The following is a 17585-nucleotide window of genomic DNA, read 5'->3' on the forward strand; positions in this document are numbered from 1 at the left end:
TCTCAAGTGGCATTTTGTACTTGAAATCTCTAAGAATTTTTTCTTTACTTTTTCATCATGCAAAAATACCTGACTTCAAAACTATTTGCACATCATGGAAATCAAGGATTTACATTGGTAATAGTAATTTTTATACACTGTAGCTTGCGTTAATATAAAAGCTGAATTTCCCTACTTTAACTACATTAATGTAATTCATTTCAAACCATTCTCTCAAGTTTTAGAATTCCACTTTCAGGATACCATAGTTAAAACCAGCAGAGGTCGCTATTAACATAATTTAAACACATGTATATAACTGTACATATATATAACATGTATATAACTGTATTAGATAAAATTAAACATCACTGATTTTAAGTCTAAATAAAAACTTTTGTCAGTTGCTATTAAAGTGGACAATAAAAAAGACTGCCATGTGATACTCTGGGGAAAAAATGTGGATCTAGGACAGATTAAGAACAAATATCAATGTTTAAGGTTACATCAGCTGCCAAAGGTTAAGAGGTGATTGTTTCAATTCTCATTAATGGAATTAAGAGGTGTGTTGAAAGAAATTACTATTACTTACACAAATGTAGTTTAAAAACTTTTTGAAATGCCTAGCTGAAAAGCTATTTGCCAGGACAGTATACCTTCATATAATACAGGCAATACAGAGGTCCGAAATACTGGGTGAGTTTGGCAGGCGAAAAGGAGAAAAGGGAAGGGGGAAAGGGTGGAAAGGAACAACCAGAGCAAAAATTATTTTCCTTTTGCCCAGGAAATGACTTGCTAATCCAAAAGTAACAATTAAGAGACTTAGGACTAACTTAATTATGGCTTCTAATTAAAATTTTCTTTTCTTTTTTTTTTTTTTAATTTTTATTTATTCCTTTGACAGAGATCAGAAGTAGGCAGAGAGGAAGGCAGAGAGAGGAGGAAGCAGGCTCCCTGCCGAGCAGAGAGCCCGATGCGGGACTCGATCCCAGGACCCTGAGATCATGACCTGAGCTGAAGGCAGAGGCTTTAACCCACTGAGCCACCCAGGCACCCCCTAATTAAAATTTTCAGTGATGAGTTTCATGTGGTTAATTAAATGGGTAGAACCATAATACAAACCTTACGGTGGGATGGCCCTGTGGGTTGCTAATTTTTTTTTCCTCTTCCTTAACTCTTAATACATTTTACATTACATCCTTAAACATCACACACACATACTAAACTGGAACAAAGTTCATAAAACAGAACCTGCCCTAATATGCAATGCACTGATATTTTCTATTCATTTCAAAAACGTTAGTTGGGCAATACAATGAAGTGATTTTATGACTGACTAATGGTTCATAACCTATAGTCTTAAAAAACACTGATGTACAGTGGTAAAAGAAAAGCAGAAGAGAAGAGAAGCTGAACTCAATATGACAATTCTAAATATACTGCACATACGTCTTTGGGGAAACAAAAGTCACTGGTGGAATTACAGAAGCAACACAACAGCAAGCCCTTCTCATCTCAGTTGTATTCACCTAATTCCAAGTTTATCTACTGTTTTGAGAAAGAAGGGGAAAGAAAATCAGGAATGATAAAAGAGAAGGCAAGAAAGGGAAAATATTATTGACGAAATATGTATTTTAAACTTACTTAGGAGGTAACAAAGAGGGTCAGAATGTATGGAAAAAGACTGGTAAGAGTTTAAAAAAAAAAAGTGCCTTGTCAAGTTTGAAAGAATTACTTTATCTCTTATAGTGGCAAATTTAATAGAGCAAAATAAATTTTTATGATTTTACATACTTTAAATTTTTTGTAAAAAGCCAAGGAGGAATGATCAATGAAAGAGTCATGATTAGAATTCTATTACTGTGAGACATTAAGATTAATAATTTCATGTGTTTGAAATGAGAAATTCCATCTTCATTAATATCTAATGGCTTTGGGAAAAATCTGAGGTACAGAGCTAGGTTTGAGATTCTGCAGTCTCTTATTAGTAGAATTCTGTCTTTTCCTTTACAAAATAAAAGGGTCTAAATAGATATCCTTGTAAATCACTTCCAATACAAATATTCTAGGACCTGTGAAAATTCCCACTCAAATATTCAGACCTGCGAGTACTTTTGAAGTCCTATTTAATAGTAATAAAGGCTTACTGTGGGAGAATTTGGGGAAGGGATCCCAGAAAGGTAAAAATATAGAGAAATTACTTGGGAAATCTAAATGTTAATAGAACATTATTAGAAATTATAAGGATTCTTTAGGAAGTGAAGAGAAGTTAACAAAAAAATGAATGGAAAGGTAAAACAAACTTTTTAAATTTTAGACTATAGTTCATAGAAAAAAAAAAATCTAATTAGCCCAAGAAAGCCTGAGTTAAATGAGAAGAAAAATGCACCAGTGCCTTAAGAAATGAAAGTTGGTTAAATATAGGACGCAGAAGCCAGGAAGGGAAAGAGGAAAATTATTGACACATGGAAATCAGTCTAGCTAACCAGAGAGAAAGAGGAAAAGAACAAGTTTAATTATGAAAGGATGAGACCTAAGAAATTAAAGGAAAAAAAAGAAATTAAATAAAATATACTTTACCAGGCACATGGAAAAAATACTATTATTTTTTGCTTCTATTTTTAAAAAAAGGTTAAATATAGAAAATGGAGAGGGAGCATAAACAAGACTGGAGCAATTTTATACCTACCTCCTAAAAATAAATTATTTTGAAAAGACAGAAACAAATAATACATACCCCTCCTTTACATTACCAGAGCACTCATATAAATGCTTCTTTATTCATCTTGAACACTGCCTGACAGAAAGATACTCAAATACTGGTGGCATGAATTTTGGCCACATCAATAAAACGAAATCCCTTTCCTTTAGACTATGATAGTTCACAGTCTATGATGACCTGTAGTACAATTTATCAAACTCTTAACTAACATAAGCATGATTATAAATATGTCTATAATCCATCAGTTTTCAAGCATCTTTGAAGTATTTATCTTCCCAAAACTATAGGGCAACTAAAACTCACTTTTAGTCTATTAAAACAAATCCCTGGGGTGCCTGGGTGGTAAGCCTCTGCCTTCGGCTCAGGTCATGATCCCAGGGTTCTAGGATCGAGCCCTGCATCGAGCTCTCTGCACAACAGGGAGTCTGCTTGCCCCTCTCTCTCTCTCTGCCTGCCTCTGCCTACTTGTGATTTCTCGCTCTCTCTCTCTCTCTGTCAAATAAATAAATAAATAAATAAATCTTTAAAAAAAAAAAAAAAACACGACAACAACAACCACCCACAAATCCCCTTGGGGCCAAATATCAAGCAAGAATTGCTATTCTACTCTGAATTATGTTTATACTTTAATCAAAATACATTCTTTAGAAAGATTAAAAATTTATATGTTGCACTAATTCAGACTGATCTATTTTTTAAGTGCAGTTTTTAATATGGCCCTCAAATTTTTATTTATTTATTTATTTTTAAGATTTCATCTATTTACTTGACAGAGATCACAAGCAGGCAGATAGGCAGAGAGAGAGGAGGAAGCAGGCTCCCTGCCAAGCAGAGAGCCCAGATGCGGGGGCTCAATCCCAGGACCCTGGGACCATGACCCGAGCTGAAGGCAGAGGCCCCAACAAACTGAGCCACCCAGGCGCCCCTGGCCCTCAAATTTTTAAAAAAAATTTGATGAATTCTCTCTTACCTCAAAATTTATTTGAAGGGCTTGCAAAATTCATGGCCCTTATTATTTTAAAAGAAAGCTCTGTAAATGTATTAAAGAAACTAAATAAATATTAAAGAAATAAAAATCCTGATGAATGAGAAAAATGAAAACTATTTTCTGATAAAAGAATTTAAGACACCATTACATTCCCTTAAATATTGCTGCATATTCATATTCCTGCCTAAATAACCCTCCAGGAGTGGCACAAGAAGGGTATTTGACTATTGAATGGAAAGACCCAGGTTTCCACTTTTTAAAAAAATCTATTCTACAGTTCTGAGGGTTGTCTAACATATAAAATAAGAAGAATAATAACTCCTCTACAGGGTCTTGTAAAGACATAAATATGTACGTAGCAGTACCCTGAAATTACAATGCCTATTACACAACTGACTGCTATTCCATCTGATTCTATTATTGTCATATATTCTCTTTCCCGACCATTCCCAATCCCAAAGCCAGCTCACCAGTATATCACATGGCTACGTCTATTTTAAGGGTCCAGATTAAGTGCTTAAAAATAACAAGAAAGGGGATAGGGTAAACATATATCTTCAATATCTCAGAAGTTTTCTGAGTATTAAGAAGCTATGAAATATCCTTTATTATTTAGAGTCTTGAGGACCTACAACATATTGGTTAAATCTGCACAAGTAAAAAGACCAGGATTCAGTAATTTTCAAGAATTCATGGAGCTTTCCTTCAATATTGGGAAATTATATATTAGTTTCTACATAACTAAAAGGAGGAAATTAGAGAAACACAGGTATATAGTACAAGACATCTAGAAAGAGCTGAATTTGAGTTTGTAATGTAATCAAACCAGGAAATTCCTGGAATGGCATCTAACATCAGAAGGATAAGCAAGATGAGATCTGTAACCCTATTCTAATACAGTAGGCACAAAGTTGGGTGATGCATATTATAAATACTGCTACAGAACCTAATTAGGAGCCAAAAGAGCAATTGGAACTGGAATTGCTCATGAAAAGAGTCAGGCAACCAGTTCTATTCAACATCTACTCTGAATACCAATGTAATTAAATGCTTACAGGAAATCATGAATATAAGATAGCTGACCTCATAACTCAATAAGGAAAAATGGGATAACAATGTATGAAACCTACTTTGAATTACTTAAGAAATCAAAGTGAATTATTATTCTGTTGTACACAATCTTTTCTATATCCACAACACCCATAACACAATATATCTCAATATCTCTTTGCTTCAGCAGAAAATCTGGATCTCCCCTGAAGACTTCTAGAGCAAAAACTGCCCTTGTCCCAAAACCCACTTGACGGTAAATTTAACATCTTTTCCACTCCCCAAGCTTTTCTGGGTCATGTAAAATCTTGCCATCATCCTGTGTGACTTTATCATCTATATTAAGGACATATAAAATACCCTGGCCCCTTAATTCCTTGAATACCTCATCTTGGGGACCTTGGCTTCTAGCCCAGCTGCCATGACATGGCCGCATTCTGCTTTGTAACTGTGTTACTGAGGAAATCTTAAATTCCAACAACTTTGTCTCTGATCCCAATCTCTTCTTTTAATTCTCTCACTCAGGTATTCTAGTGTTATCAGTTCTCTGACCTTATTGGGAAATCCAGTACCCTAGTTCCCTGCGTGTTTTTCCCAGTTTACTTGCCCTCTCCTGGCAGAATGGCTGAGTTGGAATGTACATCCAAATGCTTAGACTTTCTGGGTTAGAGTCTTGGCTTCACTACTTATTAGCTGTGACCTTGGGCAACAGCAATTTATTTAACCTCCCTGTGCTTCAGTTTCCACATTTATTCATCCAAAATGTATTTCCTGAGTGCCTTCTCAGTGCCAGACATTGTTCTAGGTGCTAGGAATTCTGCAGTCAGCAAGGAAAGTAACCTTGGAGTTTACATTCTAGTAAGGGGGAAAAAACAGTTTTATTAAAAACTGAATAAGGGATGTCTGGGTGGCTCAGTCGGTTAAGCTGCTGCCTTTGGCTCAGGTCATGATCCCAAGATCCTGGAATTGAGTCTCACATCGGACTCCTTGCTCACGGGGAGCCTGCTTCTCTCTCTGCCTCTGCCTACCACTCCGCCTGCTCGTGCTCACTCACTCTCTCTCACAAATAAATAAATAAATACATAAATATCTTTTAAAAAAATAATAAGTTTTTAAAAAAAACTTTAAATAAGGGCGTCTGGGTGCCTCAGTTGGTTAGGCGACTGCCTTCGGCTCAGGTCATGATCCTGGAGTCCCGAGATCAAGTCCCCACATCAGGCTCCCTGGTCAGTGGGGAGTTTGTTTCTCCCTCTGACCTGTCCCCTCTCATGCTCTCTCCCATTCTCTATCTCTCTCTCTCCCCCAAATAAATAAATAATCTTAAAAACAACAACAACAACAAACTTTAAATAAAACACAGATCATAGAAGTGTTTAGAACAGTGTATGATACTACAGCAAGCACTCATATAGCAGCCATTATTATATTTCACATTTTTTTCTCTCTAGTTTGGGTTTTGTGATCCTCTTTTCAGAAATTTCTCATTGGATATGCTCAAATATCAATACCTCAGCCCCCTGGGGAATGACACAGGGCCTGGGGTATTTAGATCTATCTCCTACCCAGCCACTGTTTGTGATAAAATCTTTGTTACAATCTTATGTGTGCTGGGTTCTGAAAGTTTATGAGGCACTGCTATTATCAATTTGCCCCATTCCCTGGCCGACTGTTCCATCGTCTATCCGCCATGGTGAAACACCATTCAACTCAACTACCTTTCCCGTGCTCAGGTTTGAGTACTACAAAAGATATGTCAGAGAAACCCAAAGATTTGTACCCGTATACATTCAAGGTTATTAAAGTCAAATGATCCTAATCATTACCAGAATATTTTGTATTTCCAGTTCTATCTCCCATTTTTCTGTGGTTGGGACCTTCAAACCTTCTTTCTTTTTTTCTCAAGACTTAAAACTCCTTCATTTGCCCCTCATGGGAAGCTGATCCATACGCCCCAACACCCATGTGATTAGCTGGCTCCTTTTATGGCTTCCCACATACCCTTTATGCACGGCAGATCACATAATGTTATTACTCATATTCCTATCTGTATTTCCTCCAAACCAGAAACCCTAAAAAGACAGGGGCCATGTCATCTTGGTAAGAGACTGAAAAACTTCCTAGATTTTTATGTTTCCTTCTCCTTCCAATTGGTGGGAGGAGTTCACTTACTATCTAAAATACATGTAACAAGTGAAGATCAAGAGTTCAACTGATACATTTTTTTAAATTTAAGTAGGATTTGACCTTAAGTAAATTAAAATACTTAAGTAAGGGGCCCCTGGGTGGCTCAGTGGGTTAAGCCTCTGCTTTTGGCTCAGGTCATGATCCCAGGGTCCTGGGATCGAGCCTCACGATGGGCTCTCTGCTCAGCAGGGAGCCTGCTTTCCTTCCTCTCTCTCTGCCTGCCTCTCTGCCTACTTGTGATCTCTGTCAAATAAATTTAAAAAAAAAAAAAAAACTTAAGTAAATTAAGTTTTTAAATTTAATTTAAGTGGGGTTTGAACTCACAACTCTGAGATTTAAGACCTGAGCTGAAATCAAAAGTCAGACACTTCATCAAATGAACCACCTAGCCACCCCTAAATGAAATGTTTTTTTAAATGACAGTTGGCTTTAAAAACAAAAGAAACATTTGAACATATTCCACTCTTAAAGCTGTGTGTGTGTATAAAATTCTTGCATCAAGAAGTAATGTTTGGAGGCCAAAAAAGTTCTTTCCAGAAGAAAAGGAAAACATGGAATAACAGGACAGCTAAAACATACACAGATTATCATATACCCAATACAAATTTAGAGTAAATCCAGTCTTCATTTTTTTAATACCACGTATAAATTTTGTGAACTTGAAGATCGAACTCTTTCACTGGTATTAGAATAAGTACACAGATTAGATGTGTGTGTGTGTGTGTGTGTGTGTGTGTGTGTGAAGTAAATAAAAGGCAAAATTTAACATACCTCTACATCTGAAGCACTTCGGGGCTGAGCTTGGCATAGCATATTTAATAACTGCAAAATTAATTCTTCAACATATTGAAGAGCATCATCACTAGACTCAAGAGTTGGATGAACTTGCCCCTGGACCTATAAACAAAAAGCAAAGTAATTAAAATGTAGATTTGTACGCAAGAACATGATCTGGCTTCCAGGTACAAATCTAAATGTCATGACCCAGAAGTCTGGAGTTCTCAACCTTTTTCCCAGCCACATACATCATATATGCTTTAACATGCCCCTGGAGACTGATACCTAACTGCAAATTTCAATATATATATTTTTCTTCTTAAACCACAGTTACCCTGAGGTATGGGAATGCAGAGAGGGTGGGAGAGGCTAAGCTGGGAATAAAAAATGCAGTTTATATGGTTTCCATCAAGAACCAGTGGTGGTTAGAACATTTACTCAATATACTGCTCGGGCAAAACTGACCTCCAATGGCCCTACGGCCTTTGTTTCACTCTATTTTCCCTACTAAATGATAAAATCCAACAGGGGCTTTCTTTGACTCACCAATGTAACACCAGCACCTAGCACTGTGCAGGACACATAATACAAACCTGATAAATGTTTGCTGAATATAAAGTCACCTTATCTCAAAGGACACAAAATGGTCACTTTTGACAATCTGTGACTGTCTGCTTTAGGAAGATAACTTGGTGGTCACTCATTCATAAATGCCTAATAATCTTTATTTTTGTATTTTTAAAATTAACATATAATGTATTATTTGTTTCAGGGGTACATGAGTCCTGTGATTCATCAGTCCTACACAATTCACAGCACTCACCATAGCATATGCCCTCCCCAAAGACCGTCACTCCGCCACCCCATCCCTCCCACCCTCCTCACTCCAGCAGCCCTCAGTTTTATTCCTGACATTGAGTCTGTTATGGTTTGTCTCTCTCTCTCTGGTTTCACCTTGCTTCATTTTTCTCTCCCTTTTGCTAGGATCCTCTGTCTTATTTCTCGAATTCCTCCTATCACTGAGATCATATGATAACTGTCTTTCTCTGATTGACTTATTTTGCTTAGCATAACACCCTCTAGTTCCATCCACATTGCAAATGGCAAGATTTCACTTTTGATGGCTGCATAATATTCTATCGGGTGTATATGTATACACACACACACACACACAATCTTCTTTCTCCATTCATCTGTTGATGGACATCTAGGCTCTTTCCATAGTTTGGCTATCGTGGACAATACCTAATTATCTTTACTTTCATTTTCCTCAACCATTTCTTTGGAGCCCATCAGGCCAAGAGCCTCTGTAGAACTTACATTTTAATAACCAGCAAGATAGTGTTTACCTGCAACCTCTGCCACTTCACTATGGGTTGCAACTATTCCTTACTTTTATTTATATTTTTAGATTCTACTTATTCATTTGAGGGAGAGAGAGAGAGGGAGAGAGAGAGACAGCATAAACACAAGCAGGAGTGGCTGGCAGAGGAAAGAACATAGAAAGTATGTAGAAGGAAGGAAGGAAGGAAGTAGACTCTCCACTGAGCAGGGAGCCCCACATGGAGCTCAATCCCAGGACCCTGGAATCATCACCTGAGCCAAAGGCAGATGCTTAACCGACTGAGCCATCCAGGCACCCCTATTCCCTACTCTTAAAAATGGCAGAAAAGGGCGCCTGGGTGGCTCAGTGGGTTAAGCCTATGCCTTTGGCTCAGGTCATGATCTCAGGGTCCTGGGATCGAGTCCCACATCAGGTTCTCTGCTCAGTGGGGAGCCTGCTTCCTCTTCTCTCTCTGCCTGCCTCTCTGCCTACTTGTGATCTCTGTCAAATAAATAAATAAAATCTTAAAAAAAAAAAGGGGGCAGAAAAATCAGTTCCAGGAGACAGACAATGTAAGTTTTAAAATATGTTCAACTTTAGAACAGCAGCAGAGCCTTCTTTGGAGGAAAGAAGCATGTTGGCCAAGAGCATGTGGTATGGTCTGTCCTACTACACATCAGCAGACAGGGTATGACAGCGTCAGTGTAGGGGGACATTTTAATAGACAGTATACTACATAGTGAACTTCTGAAATGTATGTTAAACATACACAGAGGACTGCTTGGGTGGTTCAGTCAGATAAACATTTGATTTGTGATTTTGGCTCAGGTCATGATCTCATGGATTGAGAGATCAAGCCCTACATCAGGCTCTGCACTCAGTGGGGCATCTGCTTGGGATTGCCTCTCCCTCTGCCCCTCCCCCACTGTGTGCACTCACGTACTCTCTCAAATAAATAAATAAATCTTACATAAAGTTATATATATATATATACATACATATGCATTTAAAATACTTATTAAAGAAAAATACTTTAGAGGCTAATAATACAACAACTCACAACTGTAGTGGATAGTGCTTCATCAAGTCTAAGGTTTAAGGCAATTTATTATTGTTTTATAGATGAAGAAACCAAGCTCCAAAAGGCTTAAATCATTTGTCCAGTCATTTTTGGTTATGTCTGTTATAGCAATTACCAACTTGACTGTAAGTGATTTGTTTATCAATCTCTCCACCCTGTTAGATGACTGAATGGATGGACAATTAAAATAATGGTTAGTCTGGGTTTAGAGCCCAGAATTCATGTTTCTCAGCTCAGCGCTTGCTATTCTTCATTCCATCATACTCTAAAGTATATAACTAGTGTAAACTTACTCCCCTTCAACACTTTACAAGACCAAACCCACCTTTCTGTTTTTAAACTGGAGCCTGGCTAATGTTAATTCATTTATCTGAGTATAGGTGACACACAAAGTTACAATGGTTTGAGGTGTACATCAGTGATAGCAGTGTTGCCTTCTCTACACCTTATGCTATGCTCAAAGTGCAGGTGCCATCCGTCACCACGTTACTACAGTATCACTGACTATACTCCACATACTGTGCTCACATTCCCTTGATTATTCATTCCACAACCAGAAGTATCTCCCATTCCCCTTCACCCATCCGGTCCATCCCCCTACCTCCCTTCCCACCAGCCACCATCAGTTTAGTTTGTTCTCTGTATTTCAGGTCTGATTCTGCTTAAAAGTTTTATTTTTATTCATTGAACTGCATGCACCCATTGGCTTAAATTGTCTTCTCTGTTTCCCTTCATGGCTGATTCATCCTCATTTATCAATGAATCCTAATAGCACATGGTACACTTTTCATGGGGGTCTCTCAGTCAAGTCTTCATTTTTAAAATTCTCTTTTCTCATCAGTGGCACAATCTATTCTACCTCTCTTATTTTTCCATTTTCTTGTGAAGTTCCTTATTTTCCTCTACTCTGGATTCTACTGTCATTTGTTTATTCCCTTCTTCTATTCTTTCCCCCAATCTCATTAGTTCTACATCTTAAACTATAATCTATCCAGATGACTGCAAAGCTATCTCTAATCCTGACTTCTCTCCTGAGTTTTAGACACACACCTCAAACACTTGCTAGATATCTCTACCTATCCTATCAAAATCTCTAATATGACTTGGGAAGAAAAAGGAACTTTTAATTATAAAAGTACTTAACAAGAAAAACTATGTCTCAGGGCACTTGGCTGGCTTAGTTAGTGGACCATGTGACTCCTGATTGCTGGATTATAAGGTTCAAGCCCCATATGGGGTGTAGAGATCACTTAAAAATAAAAAATAAAGGGGTGCCTCGCTCAGCTGTCTGCCTTCAGCTCAGGTCATGATCCCAGGGTCCTGGGATGGAGCCCCACATCAGGCTCCCTGCTCGGTGGGAAGTCTGCTTCTCCCTCTCTCACTCCCCCTGCTTGTGTTCCCTCTCACGCTGTCTCTATCAAATAAATAAATAAAATCTTAAAAAAATAAAAAATAAAATCTTTTATTTTTTTTTTTTTTTAAAGATTTTTTATTTATTTGACAGGCAGAGATTACAAGTAGGCAGAGAGGCAGGCAGAGAGAGAGAGGAAGAAGCAGGCTCTCCGCCTAGCAGAGAGCCCGATGCGGGGCTCGATCCCAGGACCCTGGGATCATGACCTGAGCCGAAGGCAGAGGCTTTAACCCACTGAGCCACCCAGGCGCCCCAAAAAATAAAATCTTTTAAAAAGCCCTTATAAGAAGGAAAACTGTATCTCACACATAGAGCTAAATTTAAGAAATGAAAGTACATTTTATTTTTTTAAAGATTTTATTTATCATCTGAGAGACAGTCAGAGAGAGAGAATGCATGAGAGGGGAGGGTTAGAGGGAGAAGCAGACTCCTTGCTGAGCGGGAAGCCTGATGAAGGGCTTGATCCTGGGATTCCAGATCATGATCTAAGCTGAAGGCAGATGCTTAACTGACTGAGCCACCCAGGTAGCCCAAAATGAAAGTATATTTTAGAAATCATAGTATAGCAGCCCCTGTTTTCACAAGATGTTGTACTGGAAACCATAGCTATAATTGGGGATTACATTCCTGTCCAAGGCTTCAGAATCACATGAACTATACAGCTATAGATTTACAAAACCCACAGAATTTTAGAAATAAAAGGGACTTTAGAAGTCATTTAACTCAGCCCCACTATTTAGCAAATGAGAAAAAGGAAAATACCTATGAATGGGTATGCTATAAATACTAGCAATGTTATAAATACTGAAGCTGGGCCTCCCGGTGTCTGGGCCATCACTCTTTCCACTAAACCCCTGACTGTCAAATTTGGAGTCTGAGGAGTATCCTAGTAGCCCCATCAGCATAAGGAAAATACCCACAAACTGCATCTAATCACCTGGTGGGCTTCCACAAAACACTTGGCTTGAACGTATGCTGTCACACTTTAATAAACGTTGACAAGTAATAAATGCAAAGGCACCACTATAAATCTCTATAATCTGAAAAGGTATAATCATTTTCATTCAAAATTACAAATAAGGTAAAATTTATGAAATTATAAATATACTGAATATCCAACATACAGCTAAAATGCTAGAGATAATATTCAAATAAAAATACTTATGAATTTTTTTTTAAGATTTTATTTATTTATTTGACAGACAGAGATCACAAGTAGGCAGAGAGAGAGAGAGGAGGAAGCAAGCTCCCTGCTGAGCAGAGAGCCTGATGTGGGACTCAATCCCGGGACCCCAAGATCATGACCTGAGCCGAAGGCAGCGGCTTAACCCACTGAGCCACCCAGGTGCCCCTCAAATAAAAATATTTAATCAACAATAAATTTAATTAACTTTTAAAAATATCAGAGCCCTCTGAGGTTTAGGTACCTCGGGAACACATTTTAGAAAGTGTTCTGGAAAGTGCAAATTAATCAGATTATTTTTAAAAATGTTGTTTGTTTTTCAAAGAAACCCATGCAAACAACATAATTCTTCACTAATATATCTCCACTTCCAGCTGCTCTTCAGGTTACACTTGATGCCGAAGCAATTCAGACTATTTGCGTTTTGCTAAAACATGGCATGCAGTTTCACTCACCGTTCTCCATGCCTATCATTCATTCTCTTACCCTTTTATCTGCCTGTCTGACTTTCAAAGCCCAGGTCTCACCTCATTTGGGAAGACTTCCTTGTTTCTTGTGTCTTTCTAAGGGAGAATTAATCTCATTCATTCAAATGATTTATTGACTCTATTAAGTATCAGACTCTGATAATGTTGGATACACAGTGATAAACCAAAAACAGTCTCTGCTTATAGGGGCCTTACACGCTGCTAATGCTTGTACTGGATACCTCTTTTTTGTTATCAGTTTGTCATACTGAGTTATAATTACATGTTCCCTTGTCTACTGGATGGACAGTGATAATCTAATTGGGCAGGGCCTTGTTTATCTAGTTCTAGAATCATATTTTCTTTGCTTTTCCCTCTAAATCCATGACATTCATGGTATACTCAAAGCCTTAGGGTTGCAGGGGTGAAAGGAATAAAATATCTTTCTTAGAATAAAGACTGAAAAGGGGTAGTGGTAAGGCTAGAGTTTGGATGATTCCAGGAGCGTAAACTCCTTAGGAGAAACCATTCAACATATAAAGACAGAACTAAAATAGATAATTATGCAGAATCAAATAAACTGTATATAACTAGAGTGGTGAAATGCTATGGTTTAAACAAACTTGATACTCATAAAGTTTTAGAAATTTAAATTCAAACTGTTTTATTCACTTATGGTTACTAATAGCCAAATAAAACCTATTAGGTAAATTAATCACACAAAGAATTAGGCTTAAACAGAAAATAATGCATGATGCCTGCTGTTCTTCTAAGTTTCTATTAACCTTTACCATATCTTAAATCTGTCCAATTAGAATTACAAGGTTCGTTCATACAAGAGACTAATAAGTTATATTACTTCCTTAAAAAAATAATACTTTAAAACCTCCAACTGAAAAGCATGGACAACAGTAAATGTTTCAAGATAAGAACACCAATTCCTGAAATACAGACTTTGCTCTTTATTCTTTTAAGGAAGATGCTGTTAAGAGATTTAATGAGCAGACAGAAGTAGTATTGCATTTCCTGTATAGACAGAACAAAAAACACTTCTTTTCTGTGAGATAGTGTTACAGCTAAAGTGTTCCATTCCATTTAAGTGGTACTCAAGGTATTTAATAGGTCAAATGATCCAAATTATTGAAGACCATACAGAAGAGGTTACCCTGCCCAATCTTATGACAGCCTTCAGAAGTCATCTAGAGCTGATATTCACTGAAGATGTATAGGGTGTGTGTGTGTGTGTGTGTGTGTGAGAGAGAGAGAGAGAGAGAAAGAGAGAAAGAGAGAGAGACCAATTATAATAAGCATTTAGAATTGGGTTTATACACTAGATGTGGGTTTTCCCATACATACGGTTTTTTTAAATATTATATTTTATACTTACATTTACTGATATCAAAAAGTTCATATATTTTTAAAAATACAATTGGGTAATTTAAATAAAGCAAATGTAAGAACTTCACTAAAGAATTAATGATAGCCATGAGTAAGAATTTTATATGATCATGAAAGTGAGTAATTCTTTTAAGGTAGAATCATCCTATTCAACAAAAGATGACACATGGAATTTTAAACATCCTTGGGGCGCCTGGGTGGCTCAGTGGGTTAAGCCTCTGCCTTCAGCTCAGGTCATGATCTCAGGGTCCTGGAATCGAGCCTTGCAGCAGGCTCTCAAAGAGCCTACCTCCCCCTCTCTCTCTCTGCCTGCCTCTCTGCTCACTTGTGATCTCTGTTTGTCAAATAAATAAATAAAACTTAAAACAAAAACGTACTTTAAAGACTTCCTACATCTATCTTAGAGATGGTCCATTTTGTCTCTACTGGTTTCTAACAGATTCAGAAGCAACTTTGTGGGCTATTATTGCCAGATTTTGTGGAATCTGAAAAAACAAAGGGATCAGGTCTGTATCAATCCCTAGTTGTCCGATACAGGAGTCTTCTCAGTGTATTCAGCAATCCCCTGGGTAAACTGCCAGAAAACGCTACATTGAACTCTGATGAATTTTTCATAGGCTTTTCTAGCTAATGGCTCTCTGAAGAACGAGAAAGGCTTCTAGAGTGTATTTCATCCTATCTTGAGCCCAGATCGGCTACTTTGATTTATAAATATAACAGAATACAAAATAAAACTTGTATTCTCAAAATCTTTGCCCTAGCAAATAAAGATTTGGACGGTTAACATTTCTTTCTTAGTGTTACAAATACACTAGATGTGTATTTATTTAGCTAACATTTTATGTTTTAGGTGCTTATCTTTCCTCATTCATAGATTTAAAAACCAAAGCAAAAATTCTTTGTAAAAAAAATTAAAAGAGACAAAAATAAAACAAATCAGAGAACTTAAATTTTTTCTATAATTAAGTTGACTAAAAATGTTTTCTCATTTCTTGGAGACTGTTAATTAGCTTTTAGTCCCATATATGTAACAATCTTATTTTTTCTTCCAGAGTTCCTCTTATTTGCAGGGGATGCAAAGAGGAATAAGGACATAACATCTACCCTCACAAAGAGTTCAGCTCACAGAGGAGCTAGACATGTACACAACTGAATTAACATAGTGTGATGGGGCTAAAATGGAGTTATATATAAGGTACAGCGATGACCAAAAAAAAAAAAAAAGAGTGACCTTGCTCATGGGTATGAGGAGAGTATCAGAAGTATCAGAAGTCTTCCCAAGTGGGGCGCCTGGGTGGCTTAGTCAGTTAAGCTTCCAACTCTTGATTTTGGCTTAGGTCATGACCTCAGGATTGTTAGATCAAGCCCCATGTTGGGCATGAAGGCTGCTTAAGAGTTTCTCTCCCTCTGCCCCTCCCCACTCCTCCAGCTTGCACCCTCTCTTAAACAAAAACAAAACAAAACAAAAGTCTTCCCAAGGAAAACACACATGAACTGCAGCTTATAAAGGATGAATAAGGTGTGAAAGGCAGCACATTAGGAGGCAGGGCTTTTACTAAAAAAGCTAGCATATAAAAAATTATAGAGGCCAAGACCAAATGATATGTTGGGAGAACTTTAAGAGCTGGCCCAAAGAGCGCATGTAGGGAAGGCTAAGCCTGGGAAGGCCCACTTGTGTTTAATCCTAAGAAGTAGGGAAGTTACCAGGGAAATAGAGTAATTGAAAGGTTTTAAACAAGACACTGACATAATTATATCCCTTTGCAGAAGAATTTCTCTAGTATCAGTACGAAGAATGAGTTGAAATGAAGATTAGGTTGAAGGAAGCAAAACTAGTTGGAAGGATGCTACAGGGTCTGGAAAAAGAAACAGTGGAGGCCTAAACCAAGGTAGAAACACTGGGAGGTGGGTAAGTGAGGATGTGTGTTTGGATAACTATTTTGGAGGCAAGAACCACCAACTTAGTAAATACTAGAAGAGGATTTTTAAGATTTTATTTACTTATTTGACAGAGTAGGCAGAGAGACACGCCAAGAGAGGCAGGAAGAAGGCTCCCCACTGAGCTGAGAGCCCAATGTGGGGCTTGATCCCAGTACCCTGGGATCATGACCTGAGCGGAAGGCAGAGGCTTTAACCCACTGAGCCACCTACGTACTCCAAGAAGAGGATATTTTGCAGAAAAGATAAGAAATTCAAGTTGAACTCCTCAGTTTAAGGTTCTTGTATTATAGTGAAACAAAGCTGAAATTTTTTATCAAGTGGTTTAAAATTTTTATTGTATTTAATTTTTTTGGCTGTAGAGAGTTATTTCTCCTAGTAGTGTTTCAAATACTCAAGTAGCAAAACTACCTAACTACTGGGTTTTTATGGATGAGATATATTTACTTATTAACCTATTAGCTGTCATAAGTACAGGATGTGAAGAGGGCTTTTTAAATGGATATTTGCAAATAACTTAGTCCCAATTGTCAAAATTTTTTTTTTTTTTACTAATGTGAAATGATTACAATGAATTAACTGCAATAAGTAAAAATTATTTAAAACTACTCATCACATATTTGGCCATGTGAGCAAAATATAAATAAATAAATAATCTGAGAACTTGTATACACTATAGAAGTAGCCTTGGACTACTACATATAGCCAAAAAAAAATGCATGTACAAAAATAATAAAGATAACTTCAACTGTAACTTTTACAATAAAAGCAATGAAAAAAGATACAGCTAACATATAGCAACAACTTTAAATTATAGGAAATACAGTTACTGAAAAGTTCTATCTCATACCATCTGAAGAAATTTTCAATTATAGTAGGAAATATTCACACACAGAATTTTTAAAACACATACATATTTAACCCTTCATTCAAAACCACATTGTAAATGACATTATAAACCTGGGACATCTTATTGTATCAGAAAGCAAGGAAGCTCTCAGAGGTGAATGGGTCTTAACAAAACAAAACACAGGAATATTATGAAAAGGTTCCTCACTTTCAAAATATGGGCTAATTCAAAAA

The 17585-nt window shown here is 37.2% G+C and overlaps 1 protein-coding gene across 2 annotated transcripts in view; it reads right to left on the minus strand.

The window, feature by feature from the left end:
• SOS1 (SOS Ras/Rac guanine nucleotide exchange factor 1) overlaps positions 1-17585 on the minus strand; it is a 146430-nt gene that overhangs the window by 78713 nt on the left and 50132 nt on the right. For both annotated transcript variants that reach the window (XM_059405493.1, XM_059405492.1), the window contains exon 2: positions 7695-7820. In XM_059405493.1, the coding sequence (XP_059261476.1) occupies positions 7695-7820 (126 nt within the window). The remainder of the gene's footprint in view (positions 1-7694; positions 7821-17585) is intronic.

Source organism: Mustela nigripes, chromosome 7 (assembly GCF_022355385.1).
Source record: "Mustela nigripes isolate SB6536 chromosome 7, MUSNIG.SB6536, whole genome shotgun sequence".
Classification (NCBI taxonomy): Eukaryota; Metazoa; Chordata; class Mammalia; order Carnivora; family Mustelidae; genus Mustela; species Mustela nigripes.